Below are 14287 nucleotides of genomic sequence, written 5' to 3' on the forward strand. Positions count from 1 at the left end.
ACCACTGCATCAGGGTCATGGTTTGTTTGCTTTTTATTTCGGTGCTCATTAACCTTTCTCAAACAGGATCCTGGAATAATTTTTAGGGGTTGAGTAGTACAAGGCTGGATCATGTCACCCATTTCTGCCCTCCTCCTCCTCGTGGCTTGTGTACCAACCTGTCCTAGTACTAGAACCAAGTTCCTAGTACTTTTCCTTACCTCCCTTTCCTTAGTTACCTGCTTTATTCCAGATAAAAACCACATCATCAACTGATCCTACAGGAGTGGGAATCAGATAATATTCTGACAAATGCTTTTGGTTGAATATGGCACATTAACATAGAAATAAAAATGTCATATTAAGTGAAATTTCCTTACCCATACATATGCAGAGCCCCATCGAAGCATGTAATTTTAGATACCCTAGTACTAGAATACTGAAATGTGTGTTGCAGCATTCCAACCCAAACTCACTCCTTACATACCTGCATACTGGTAGTCCTTGACTTACAACAGTTTGTTTAGTGACTGTTCAAAGTTACAACAACACTGAAAAAAGTGACTTATGATAGCTTTTCACACTTACGACTGTTGCTGCATCCCCATGGTCATGATCAAAGTTTGGATGCTTCACAACTGACTTATTTATGATGGTTGTAGTGTCCCAGGATCATGTGATTATCTTTTGCAACCCTCTGGCAAGCAAAGTCAATGGGAAAACCAGATTCACTTAACTGTTTTCTTAACCTAAAAGCTGCAGTGATTCACTTAACGACTGTGGCAAGGAAGGTCATAAAATGGGGCAAACTTCACTTAACAAATATCTCACTTAACAATAGAAATTTTGGGCTCCATTGTGGTTGTAAGTCAAGGACTACCTCTGGGCATGTCGATTTTTTCACCTTTCAATTTCCAAACATTTGGGGTGCTCAAAAGTTGTGACATGCCTTGAGGATTGTAAACATTTTGGTTGCTTTAATGTAATTTAGATGTGGTTTGTAACTACCGGTAACTATATAAATATAACTTTTTAACATTGTTTCATTTGTACAACAGCATGTAACACAAGTATGGAACAGCAGTGTTTAGATTATGACCTCACATCACACAATTTATCGTTTTGGAATCATCTTGGCTAGCTGAAAAAGCTATTCATAGATTTGTATTTATACTAATTACTTTGCAGTAATTATTGAAAGCTAGTGATTTATATTGTCCCTAGCATCCTTCTCTATGGGTTGATGGATGGTGCAAGTCCTGAGTGAGAAAGAACAACTATCAAGTTAAATAACTGACTCATGAAATATACTGCTCAAAAAAATAAAGGGAACACAAGCAGAAGACATCCGAGATCTGAATGAATGAAATAGCCTTATTAAATACTTTGTTCTTTACATACAGTAGTTTATACACTGCTCAAACAACTAAAGGGAACACAAAACTACTGTATGTAACGAACAAAGTATTTAATAAGGCTATTTCATTCATTCAGATCTCGGATGTCTTCTGCTTGTGTACCCTTTATTTTTTTGAGCAGTGTAGTTTCTCGGAATGACGATTTTATTCTTTTTAACACTATCTGCCCGTCTACCATAATTTGGGTGTTGTTGTTTTTTAAAAAAAGTCCTTTTTGATGTAATTAACTACGTCGGTTCGGTTAAAATCAGTCAAGGAAACAGCTCCGGATTAATAATCTTCATTCATTCTTCAGAGTCAGGCAATTGGAATCGGTGATAATTCCGAAAATAAAAACACTAAAATACGGGATTCGCAGCAACGAGCGGAGAACCTCGGAGACTCCGCCCCTGTTCCTGTCTCTCGCACGATTGAAATGCCCGGATGTTCTTCGCTTCCGGTTGTGAAGCTACTGCCCATAGTGGGCTTGGCTGAGCGGAGGGCCTGCCGCTCTCGCTGCCGACTGGCGGTGGGTTATCTATCATCGGGGGGTGGGAAATGGAGACGGAGACGTTGTTGCAGGAAGCGCACGAGAGCATCGAGGCGGCGCGTACCTACCGCCGTGAGCTGCAGCAACGCCTCAAAGGGCTGCACCTGGCTCGCCAGCAGGTAACGATGCCGGGGCGTGATGCAGCCGGCGCCCGCCTGCAGAGCTTTGTCTTGCGGCGATGGGTGTGTGGAGGGAGAGCGGATGTGCGGGGGAACCTGAGGAATGTACGCTCTTCCTTGCAATGCATTGGTCTCCTCTAACCTGGAAATAAGCGGGCTCCCTGGTTTGAGTTTTGCAAAGCGCTGCGGCGTTTTAGTCCATCCGAGGGGGCAGCTATAGACTCCCTCTGCAAAAAGGTTGCCAGAATGACACGGCGTTCACCCCCTTTTAACGAAGTATATAAAGCGTCGATTGCCTTGCCCCTTCCGTTCTGCTTCTTACGGGCTACTTTGCAGGGAGAACTTTCCTTGGGAGCCTAAGCGTTGTTTCTTTTCGCCGTGTACGGTTAATAGTGGCTGCTTCCAGCCCGAAGGGAAATTGAGTATAATTCCAGAAAGTTGGAGTGCCGTCTGTTATAATTTGAAGCATGCTTGGGTCCAAAGGAAGGGGGCTGGGAATGCAGAAGGGTTAGAGCCTTGGTGGTGCAGCGGACTAAGTGCTGTTATGTAGCACTTAGCTGCAATTAGTGCGAGTTAAAATCTCACCAGGCTCAAGGTTGACTCAGCCTTCCATCCTTCCGAGATAGGTAAATTGAGGACCCGGATTGTGGGGGCAATAAGCTGACTTTGTAGAAACACCGCTTATGAGGGGTCAAAAGCCCTAATAAACAGGTATATACAAAAGAATGAAGGCTATTGCTATAAGTGCATTATAAGCTGCCCTGAGTCTTCGGAGGAGGGCGGCATATAAATTGAACTAATAAATAAATCTCATAATAGATGAAGTATTGCTATGGTGCTGGCAAGAAATAACAGCACCAAAAAGAACTCTTAGCTCCTATTTCCGTGGCCTCATCTCTAAAATGGCAATATACCCTCGGTTTTTATTTGTGGGCTGAGACTTGCAAGGACTGCAAGCCTTTTAGGTACGTTTGTGAGAAGGAGCATTGCAGAATGAATGATGGAGAAGGATAATATTAAATGAAGTAAAAAGCTCCAGTACTCCAGTATTATTCTCTCTAGTTAGATTAGATTTGTTTTTATATTTTGAAATAAATTACTTATACAGGTAGCCCTCGACTTAAAACCATTCGTTTAGTGACTTTAGTTAACGACACTGAAAAAAGTGACTTATGATAGTTTTTCCCACTTACTACAGTTACAGCATCTCCGGTCACATGATCCAAATTTGGACTCTTGGCAACTGGCTCATATTTATGAAGGTTATAGTGTCCTGGGATCATATGATCACTTAATGCAATCTTCTGACAAGCAAAGTCAATGAAGAAGCCAGATTCACTTAACAACCATGTTACTAATTTAACTGCACTAATTCACTTAACAACTGTGGCAAGAAAGAAAGAAAGGTCGTAAAATGGGGTAACCCTCACTTAACAATTGACTTGAACGGAACTTTTGGGCTCAGTTGTGTGGTATTAAGGACTACCTGTATATTGATTTTTATTGCAATGTTATTTCCAGGTATGATTGATGCAGTTTATGAAGAGAAAAATGCAACTTGATTAAAATTTCTATAGTTTGTATTAAGATGATTTCTTTATTAAGATTAACTTGTATTACAAAATACTGTATGAATGCTTTCACTTTATGTATAGGTAGACAAACATCAGACAACATATTTTCAAAGTTTTTGAAAGTGCTCACATTAGTCGAAAGTTTCTCAGTCTCTCCCTTACTCACAAGTTTTCATTTCCCTTATATATTTGTCTTACAATTTGATTTTCATTCCTTTTGCTAATGAAACATCTTAAGGTGCTTTTTCATGTGGTATTCAATCTACATTCATTCAACACCCTATCATTCAGTCTTACCCCTACTTCTTGTTTTAGGGCAGATGTGTTAAGAAAGCCATCCCCACTGCTTCCAATTTACTTTTATGTTTATCCTGATAACCAATTCTCCCTGCCATAAAACAGAACTTAGAGAAACATATAAAAGCCACTTTTGCTTCTTTAACATTTATGCCATAGAACAGACCACATACATACAACCTTTCTACCAAAATTTCCATGTTTCCATATAGAAATCTGGACTGATTTTTGACTTCGTATGTTTTTGTATATTTTTGAGTGTATTTTATAACACTGTCTATAACTTGCAGTAGTTCATTCTGTTTTCACAGTCAAACACAAACATCTTCAGTCTTCCGTATTATTGCTGAGATTCATATATTACAGATCTGACTCTATGACCCATGAATTTAACATTTGCTGTAATCATTCAAGTTCTCAGTCAATAATAATATGGCATAGTCATGTTCAGAGCTACATACATATTCATACTCCTAGCCAAGATAGCTTTAATCACAAAACATTCCTTACATGTTATTTAAGACATTCATTAAATAATCAAGGGGTATCCTATATTCTTGTGTTACTCTATGTTTGGTTTTGAACCATGAAAATTTGTATAATACTAAAGTCTGTTTACTCCATTCTTTGATCAAATATCCATATAAGATGCCAGTCTCCATATTTTGATAATGCCAACTAAACAACATTAAAAATTATATGCGGAGGTGGGAGGGAAACATCGTGCCCAGACACCCATATTTACAGTTCTTACAGTTCTTATGAAGATCAGGTTGATGGGTTACTTACAGTTCTTATGAAGACCAGGTAGATGGGTTATTTCATATAGCACAATGGATGTCTGCCTATTTGGAGAGGGAAGAGAAGTAGCTAAAAGGTGGCTGGTATCTCAAGAGAAATGAGCATTTTCTTCTCTCCTGCTTTGCGTGATGGAGTTGGAAGAGCCTCAAAATTAGTCTAGTCCAGGGGTGGGCAAACGTGGCTCTTTTACAACCTGTGGACTTCAACTCCCAGAATTCCTGAGACAGACAAGCTGGCTCAGGAATTCTGGGAGTTGAAGTCCAAAGGTTGTAAAAGAGCCACATTTGCCCACCCCTGATCTAGTCCAAAGTTCTGCTACCTAAAATATCTCCAATGTGACTGATGCTTCTGAGTATCGTCGTCAGGCTGTTCAGTTTCATCTTAATTCTCTCCAACGAAACAGAGTTTATTAGCTCTTTGGGTAATGCGTTCTGCCTAAGGTCCTTACTGTTAGGTTTTTTTCCCTCTAAAGAATTTATAATGGAATAGGGAATAGGGAAGAGGAAGAGGATAGAATAGACCACGGAGGGCTTCAGAGTTGGAAGGGACCAGGTTGGACCTCTCTTTGATTACTTTCCATCTGTTGTTTCTTCTCTTGCCTTTGGGTGCTTTGGAAAATAGGTTGACCTCTTCTTTGAGAGAACTGAAATCTGCTTTCCTATAATTTTCTTGACTCAGCTCTGTCTTCTGTGATGTCCTTCAGATATTTATAAATTGCTACAACATTCCCCCATCATCTTCTCATTTTATGAAATAAATATATTTAGCTATTTCCATTGTTTCCCTTAGAGCTTTTCCAGACACTCAGCATCCTGATGGCTTTACTTTGAATGCATTCCAGCTCTTGCTGTCCTTAAATGTTGTGCCCAGTGTTCTAAATGCAGCCTAATTAACATGGAATACAGTGGAATTATTATTTCCTCAACCAGTGCTTCTAGGACTACTAAATGCTTTTTTAAAAAATAACTGCATCATATTGCTGACTCATATTTAGTTTGTGTATTCAACTAAAAGCCCAAATTGCATATCAGTTGTCTGGGAATCTCTCTCTCTCTCTCACACACACACACCCACACACACCCACACCCACACATACATTTTTAATGTCTAAAGTGCAAGATCTACATTTCTTTCAATTACATGTCATTTTAATTTAATTTATTTATATGCTATAAATATTATTTTGTTAGATCTGTATCCTGCCCATTTCTCCAGAAACTCAGATAGTGTGTATGGGTATGTTCCTTATCCCTTAGTAGGTAGCCTATAACAACCAATAAGGTTGGTGTAAGAGACAAGATTGGAGCAAAAATTTCCATAGCTTGGGTGGACTTGAATCTGAGTTTCCCCATCCCAGTTCAGGTTGTAACCATAACAGTAAGTAAATATGTGAACCAGATGGGTTTTTTTTCCTTTCTCTGTCTGCCTGGTTTTTCTGTGTGCAAAACAGAGGTTAACAAGTGGAATATTTCTGGTTGGCTGCACCATTTCCAACAGCAACCATTTTATGATTAGTTGTGCCCCACTTCTCCACTACCCTCATTTTGTGGTTGTACCCATCATACTTTTTCAAAATTCAAAATGCAGTGATTGAACCCACCCAGTTTATCACCCAGGGCTTCTCGTATTCTGTGTAGTAAGTAGTGTTGTAACATGAACTTCAGTGCAGATTGCACTTCTGATAGCCTTTGTGATCTGCACGGTGAGTAAAACAGAAAGTTTGTGTTCAGTGATATATAAAGATGTTCTGAACTAGAAGAGGGCAGTGATACGATCCGTTTTTCATATAATTTCATTATTGCTATGTGCTTCCATGGTGATTTTTCTAAAGGGGAAGGAAGACAGTGTCAGCTTCTTAGTAAAAAAAAATTGGCTTAATTTTGCCTTAATTTTTAGAGAAGAGATTGGCTATGCTTGCTGACAGTTGTAGCCGCAGTACATATTGAGGATGCCAGACTGAGGAAATCTGATTTAATAAATGAATTTCAATGTCTCATCCCTGGCTAATGAGCCCATTCTGTTTTGTGCTATAGAACATTATAGAAGGACAGTTACTTTTATTTCAACATCAGTATCAGAATGCATACTATGCCTGCAGATAGCCTTAACCTTTCTGGCATTCCCCCATCTACTTCCAGTCACTGTAAAAGTTTCTTATAATCATTTACAAATAGTCCTTGACTTACAACAGCTCATTTACTCCATTCGAAGTTACAAGGACACTGAAAAAAGTTACTTACATCTGCTTTTCACTTACAAACATTGCAGCATCTCCATGGTCATGTGATCAAAATTCAGATGCTTGGCAACTGAGTCATATTTATGACGGTTGCAATGTCCCAGGGTCATATGATCACCTTTTGCGATCTGCAAGCAATGTCAATGGAGAAGCCAGATTCACTTAACAACTGTGTTACTAGCTGAATAACAGCAGCGATTCACTTAACAACTGTGGCAAAAAAGGTTGTAATATGGGGCAAAACTCACTTAACAACTGTCTTGCATAGCGACAGAAATTTTGGGCTCAGTTGTGGTCATAAGTTGACAACTACCTACATATCCATGTCTACATTTCAATAATAAGGCTCTATTTGCATTTTGAAGTATGGTGTGAACATATCCTTCCAATTTGAGTAAATCAGTCTACAGAAAAAAAACTAGAGTACCATATTTTCTATCAGACTGGTTTATACTTCGATGGAAAACCACTGAGGAATTTCAAGGCTACAGATAGGCCAGAAGGTTAAATAAAATCAGAGAGGACATTGGAAACAAATAATTTCTGTACTGCTGCGAGAAAATTAGATGGATGAGTTTATGAAATCGCCAGGAGTCAGTCTTGAGTCATAGGACTTTTATCTTCTATAATTTTACCAACTGATTGATCAAGGTTGGGGTTAAGGGCAGTTGGAATTCCGGATTTTCAGTTTAAAGACTGCACATATATTTTGTCTTAGCATTAAATGCAAAAACACAGAAAACCCACTGGTACTTCACGTTTAGCCTCCATTATTAATTAAGAATAGTTTTAATCAATTGTGTGACATGTCAGGACACTTTTTAAAATTTTGTAATTAAGTGCCAATCACTTGCAGTAAGCAGAAGGTGAAAAATCTGAGTCAATTTGAGGATGTTAGAATGTTTATAAATGTGACCTGTCTCAATTCTGGCTCCTTACAAAGAGTTTCTCCCATGATGCCAATTGGCATCCTGTTCTTAATCATTAACTTGCCATCTATGAAGAGTAGTGGTAAATGTAAAGGTTTCCCTGGTCCAGTTATGTCTGACTCTAGGGGGCGGTACTCACCTTTGTTTCCTAGCCAAGGGAAACGACATTGTCCAAAAATGCTTCCGTGGTCATGTGGCTGACATGACTACATGCCGAGGCACATGGGATGCTGTTACCTTCCCACTGAAGTGGTATCTATTCATCTACTTACACTTGCATGCTTTCGAACTGCTAGGTTGGCAAGAGTAGCGGCAAGTAACGGCAGTTCACCCTGTTGCACGGCCCTCAGGTCTCGAACTGCCGACCTTCTGGTCGACAAGACCAGTGTCTTAACCTACAGGCCACCATGCCCCCTATGAAGAATATGTACCTGAATACATACATGTATTTTCAGATGATAATGTTGAGTAGATCAATAAGATCCTAATCGGTTACTAGCATAACTTTGGTTGTTCTTCCTCCATCAACTTTAGCCCTATCACTGCATTGTAGTCTAGGTCATTGCAAGTACCATATTTTTCAGACTATAAGACATACCTAAATTTAGAAGAGGAAATCAACAAAAAAAAATCTTTGGCCTCTGCGCGCCCCATTTTTGGGCCTTTTCCAGCCTTTTTTCTGCCCATTTTCTAGGCTTTTTTTAATTTATTTAAAAAGTTTTTTTTATTTTATAAACAAACAAACAAACAATACATAATCAATCATTCAGTGTATCATCTGAATACATCTTTTGTGTCTTCTTCTTACTCCTCCAATATTTATCATATCTTAATATTATCATTTCATTTATTATGACATTTCCCCCACATTTCTTACTTCTCTATTAATACATTTATCTATCTTTTTATTTTATTAAAAATTATACAACAATTTTATCCCTACACAACCTTCAACCCCCCCCTCCCCACACACACCCCGACTTCCCAGAGCAAAAACAGGGTATAACATTTAACAAACATAAGCTAAAATACGCTAACTTACTACAAGATTCAAAACTCCCTCACACCCATTTTCCAGGCTTTTTTTGGCCTGTTTTCAAGGCTATTTTTGGCCCATTTTCTAGGCTTTTTTTGGCCTGTTTTCAAGGCTTTTTTCAGCCCATTTTCTAGGGTTTTTTTGGCCTGTTTTTGAGGCTTTTTACAGTCCGTTTTTGAGGCTTTTTTCAGGCCATTTTTTCTGAAAAAATTGCCCCCCAAAAAAACAGGCCTAAAGAAACCTTGAAATTGGGCTAAAAAAAGCCTTGAAAACGGGCAAAAAAAAAAAGCCAAAAAAAGGGCCAAAAAAGCCTAGAAAATGGGCTGAAAAAGCCTGAAAAATGGTCCGAAAAAGGCCTGAAAAAGGCCAAAAAAAAAAAAAAAAAAGGCCTGAAAATGGGGCGTGCAGAGGCAAAAAAATGGCTAGTGGGTGGGCAGGGCTTCAGCAATATTTGGCCTATAAGATGCAAAGACATTTTCACCCCCTTTTGGGAGACAAAAAAGTGCATCTTATAGTCTGAAAAATACGGTAATTCCTGCATCCTCATACTCGCTCCAATCACAACTTGCTCCTACTCTAATGTCTTCTGCTGATGTTTTGCAGCAATGGGACAGTTTGAGAGAAAGGAAACCTAGCTGTACTTTTCCCTCCTCCTCCTACAGAATGCTGTTGTCATGCATGACCATACCACTATAGCTTTTGTTATGTGATGCTCTATTTATCCACCACAGTATGAAGAATCACATTTATGTAATCCAGATCTAAGTCACCAGTGAGTCCTCCAAGGTTCTAATGTCCACCCTTCCCAGCATCCATTTCATAGACTCACGTTCAAGACTTAAAAGATTTTTTTTTAAAAAAAAAAATGAGAACATAATTATTTCATCTTTCCTGCCACTTCTGTGGGTTTGGTTTTTTTTTAAATGTACAGAGGCATATACTTCCTTCTTTGAGTCATGGAGACTTGAAATAATAAAACTAACTGCAGAAGGACTACAAAATCCTACAAGTGTGACATAAAGAGGAAGTCAGTTTTGCATAACCTGACCAATGTAATGTATCCTGGGTTGTTTGTTAGTACTTAAAGAGATCAAGAAGCTACTTCTGGCTGGTTTTGCTCAGCTTTTCATTACGATAAGCCTTTTCCTTCTTGTAACTGTTCATGACTATTTCCTTCCTAAACAGAATTTTAAAAATTGGACTAAACCTTATGGTGCCGACACACCCTGCCTTTGCACTTCTGTACACTCTCTGATTTTGTTTTAGGTTCTTTCAACTAAAAAAAAAAATAGATACATGAAAACTTTTCAGTTTGCAGGACACTTAAGTACACTCCAGTATGCTTATTTTTTCTTTGATCCAGAGCCCCACATAGATCCTCTTAGGCCAGGAGTGTCCCCAACCTTGGCTACTTTAAGACCTATGGCCTTCAAATCCCAGAATTTCCCAGCCACAATAGGAGAACTGGCTGGAGAATTCTGGGAGTTGAAGTCCACAAGTTTTAAAATTGCCAAGGTTGGACACTCCTACTCTAGGCATTCTTTGAGTTTGGGGGCAATGATGAATGACTGCTCAGATAAAATGACAACTATAAATTGAGATGCTGTAGATGTAGAACATTCTAGTTAATGTATCCAGAACAGTCAATGGGGACAATACTTTGCAGTTGCAATCATTCATCCTTGCAGGCATTTTGTGATAGCAACACAGCATGCTGCTGAAGTTCCAAATGGTAAGAAAAGCAGCTTAATCTGTATTCTTTCTGCATTAAGGCCTTTTCGCACTAAGTTATATCAGGTCCATAGATAAACGGCTGAAAAAAAAGGAATTAAAACCGACTCATTTTCAGATATACGTGTTATTGTTACACGTACTCCTAGTTTTGGTTTATGGTCACACTCACACATTCACAGGGTCAGCAGCCACACTCAAATCACTTTCAACCTAACCCTGAGGCACAACCCATATTTTTGGAATACAAGGAGATCTAGTGAATTTAAAATAACATCAAAACTTTACTGGTTGCAATGTACATTTCCTCTTTCTGAGATGCACACATACACACTTACCTGTGTCGTTCTCAACTAGGTATTAGCCAGAAGGATGGAAGCCACCAAGCTGGGATCCAAAGATGACTCAAAGAGAGGGCTGGCTTCAGGATGCCTTTTATCCCCCCAAATTCTCACATTGTTGATTCTCAAGATCGGCAGCTCCACTTGCCTTGATTTTCAAGTCTGGTAGCTGTTGATAAGATTTGGGGAGGGGGTTTCCCATCATGCTGAGGCTCAATTTCTTTTGTCTAGTTCAGGTGATATTTTTCCTTTGTTTCCTTAATGGATTTGTTCCTTCGTATCTGCTTCTTACCTACTTCTTGATTCCTGGCGTACACTCTGCTTATATGTCTGCACATGGCAGCTTCAGCCTAGTCTCACACTGTGAACTCTTTTTCTTTACTTTTAGATTGTTTTGGCATCAGATGCTACACCATAGAAAAGAGTGAAGGCCGATACATGGGCTACCATCTTTCCCTCCCCTTTCCCAGCCAAGTGTGGTCCATTAATTAGACTTGGAGGTTAACATGACTTTTAAAATGACTCCTTTTTTGGATTTGCAGAAGTTGGACTTTGGAGCATTGCTTTCTTGGAGGTTTCAGTTCTGATTTCATTTGAAATTGCAGCTGTACTGAGTTCAAGGCTAACTCTGGTCAATGAGATATGCATAATAACTCGTTCCTGTGGTTTATATGTCATGAGAACATGGCCTTGCTAGACTGGATATAAAGGAGCATGTGGGAACCTGGAACTGACTCCAGAGTATTCTTTCTGGAAGATGTTTTCCAAACAACAGTGAAAAATTGCTTCAAAATACCTGCTTTGAAATTAAAGTATTCTTCTTGGAATTCATTTCCTGCTGTTTCTTAATCTGCATTATCTGTTTTCTTCTTGAGTTAATATTGAGACAAGAAACATCTGGAATCGGGCATCATGCCAAGCTAAAATGTGATTTATTTGGAAGGGGTTTTGCGATGCAAGTAACAACTGTCATGATTTATAAACCATGATTTATAGCTTAAAGCGGAGATCTCCAAACTTGGCAATTTTAAAACTTGCTGGCTGGGGAATTCTGGGAGTTGAAGTTCCTAAGTCTTGAAATTGCCATGTTTGGAGACTCCTGGCTTAAAGCATGGCACTGCAGAAGTTGTTAAACTGCATCTTAGAACAACCCTAGCCAGTAGTGAGGGATGTTGGGAGTTGCAATTCAACAACATCTGGAATGCTAAAATTGCCTAATTCCAGACCTAGATTGTATAAGTTCTGTGGCTTGTTTCAGTAAACCATGGCCTGACACGACGTGTGACTCTAGCAGAGAAAATTTTGGGGGTGGAATTGGTCCTTTGTGGAATGGATGAGAATGTATCGTGCCCAACTATTTCTTCCTTTGTGTTTATTCCGTTTCAAATTTGAGAGATTTTATTTATTAATTTTTTATGCTGCCCATCTCTCCTATAAGGCAACTCTGGGTGGTTTACAGATATAAAAAGATAAAAAGTTACTAAAATATTAAAACTATGCAGATTAAAATTTTGCATACTTGGCAGTCCTAAATATATTTTGGCTAGAGCAAGTTGCACACATTCAAAGGACCTTAATTTTATGGCTGAATTCACACATCATGCAAACCCCAAAAGTGGTTCATTTGGCTCTAGCTTAAAATGTGAATCCGACCTTTATTACTTGAAAATGGTGGCTTACAGCAAGGCTGTTAGAGATTTCCTGTGAAAAGTTTACTGCTATCATCGTGAATATTTTTAAGTGATAAACAAGGAGGCAGTTGGAGGAAACCACAAAAAGAATTCAGACTTTTGTGGGGTTGCTGAATTTTTGGAAGAATCTGATTTTCTTCAGTTACTTTATGGGGCTATGGTTTGATGAAGCAAACTCATTCAGTCCAAGATATGTTTTAATTCACCTGACATGCAGTGATTGATAAGACCAAGCAGGCTGAGCAACCTTCTTGCTAGCAAATTCAGTGTGGTAAGAGTCTTCTTTGAGCCATTCTCTTTCAAGGCCTTACAGATTTCTTTGTTTCCCTTCAGATCAAAAACAGTGCTGCACAAACCCGGGAAGTGCTGGAACAACATTTCAGTGACTTAAAAGGGACCTTGAAGAAGTTGCTGGATGAAAGATTGGCCTCCTTGCTCCAGGAAGTAGACAACATAGAACAGGAAAGTATCAAACCCTTGGATGAATGCCAGAAGCTCATAGAACAAGGAGTTGGGACAGCCAATGAACTTGTCCAGGAAGGTAGGAGAATCTGCTTTTAAAACATTTTTTGGGGGGGGACCATAGAGGATTTCTATCAACCTAACGGTCACTGGAACTATTGTATTTAATAGTTCCACCTATCTGCCAAAGTTATTTAGTGTGTGTCTAGAGGTCTTAATTAATCCTTTCTGCATAATGCTTCTACATGTGAAGAGGTATGGTTAAGACTTGCTTGGACAACAAGATAGCTTATACTTTAAACAAATAAGATATTAGACAGGGCTGAGAAGACCTAGGTTCAGGTCCACCCTTGAGGTGTAAAAGCTTGCTTGGTAAAATTGGTCCAGCTGGTATAATTTAACTGATCCTTCCTCATTATTGTTGTGGGGGGAAAAAGAATCAAGCATAGAATACTGTGTTTGCCAGTTTGAGCTTCTGTAGGAAAAGCAGGGCATAAATCAAACAAATGATAATTATGCATGGAATGAACATGCATATAAAGCTCATTTGTGAACCATTCATCAGAAATAAATTGCAGATGATATGTCTATTGTTGATCAAGAGGAAGGAGCTCTTGATGCATCTCCCTGTCTTTTCTTTTCCCATCTATATACACATTGGCTGGTCTACATACTGTGGTTTGTTGTAAAAATGTAATGTCTAAGAATATGTATACACATCAAGAGGTTTTATAGGCCATAGTATCTTGGTTTACATAAATAAAATCTCAATAAAGCATGTTATTGAACTGTGTTGGTGCAGTGGTTAGAATGCAGTATTGCAAGCTAACTCTGCCCACAGGCAGGAGTTCAATCCTGATGGGGCTCAAGGTTGACTGAGCCTTTCATCCTTCCAAGGTCAGTAAAATGAGGACCCAGATTGTTGGGGGCAATATGCTGACATTGTAAACTGCTCAGAGAGTGCTGTAAAGCACTATGAAGCAATATATAAGTCTAGATGCTATTGCTATTATGGCTTCACATAATGGGTGAACCCTACTCTTCTACCAATATGTTCATTTTAATTCAGTGAGATAAGTTTCAGAACAATTTGCTAGATGTGCAGGAAATTATCACAGCTATCAATATACTTAGAATTCGG

General features: G+C 38.9%; 1 protein-coding gene across 2 annotated transcripts in view; it reads left to right on the forward strand.

Annotated features, from left to right (window-relative positions):
- The first annotated feature begins 1920 nt into the window (after positions 1-1920).
- Positions 1921-14287, forward strand: part of CRLF3 (cytokine receptor like factor 3) — a 38003-nt gene continuing 25636 nt past the window's right edge. For both annotated transcript variants that reach the window (XM_070937785.1, XM_070937784.1), the window contains exons 1-2: positions 1921-2045; positions 13018-13225. In XM_070937785.1, the coding sequence (XP_070793886.1) occupies positions 1935-2045; positions 13018-13225 (319 nt within the window). In that variant the 5' untranslated portion in view covers positions 1921-1934. The remainder of the gene's footprint in view (positions 2046-13017; positions 13226-14287) is intronic.

This window comes from Pituophis catenifer, unplaced genomic scaffold (assembly GCF_029215685.1).
Source record: "Pituophis catenifer annectens isolate HBS135680 unplaced genomic scaffold, rPitCat1.0.hap2 SCAF_2, whole genome shotgun sequence".
NCBI lineage: Eukaryota > Metazoa > Chordata > Lepidosauria > Squamata > Colubridae > Pituophis > Pituophis catenifer.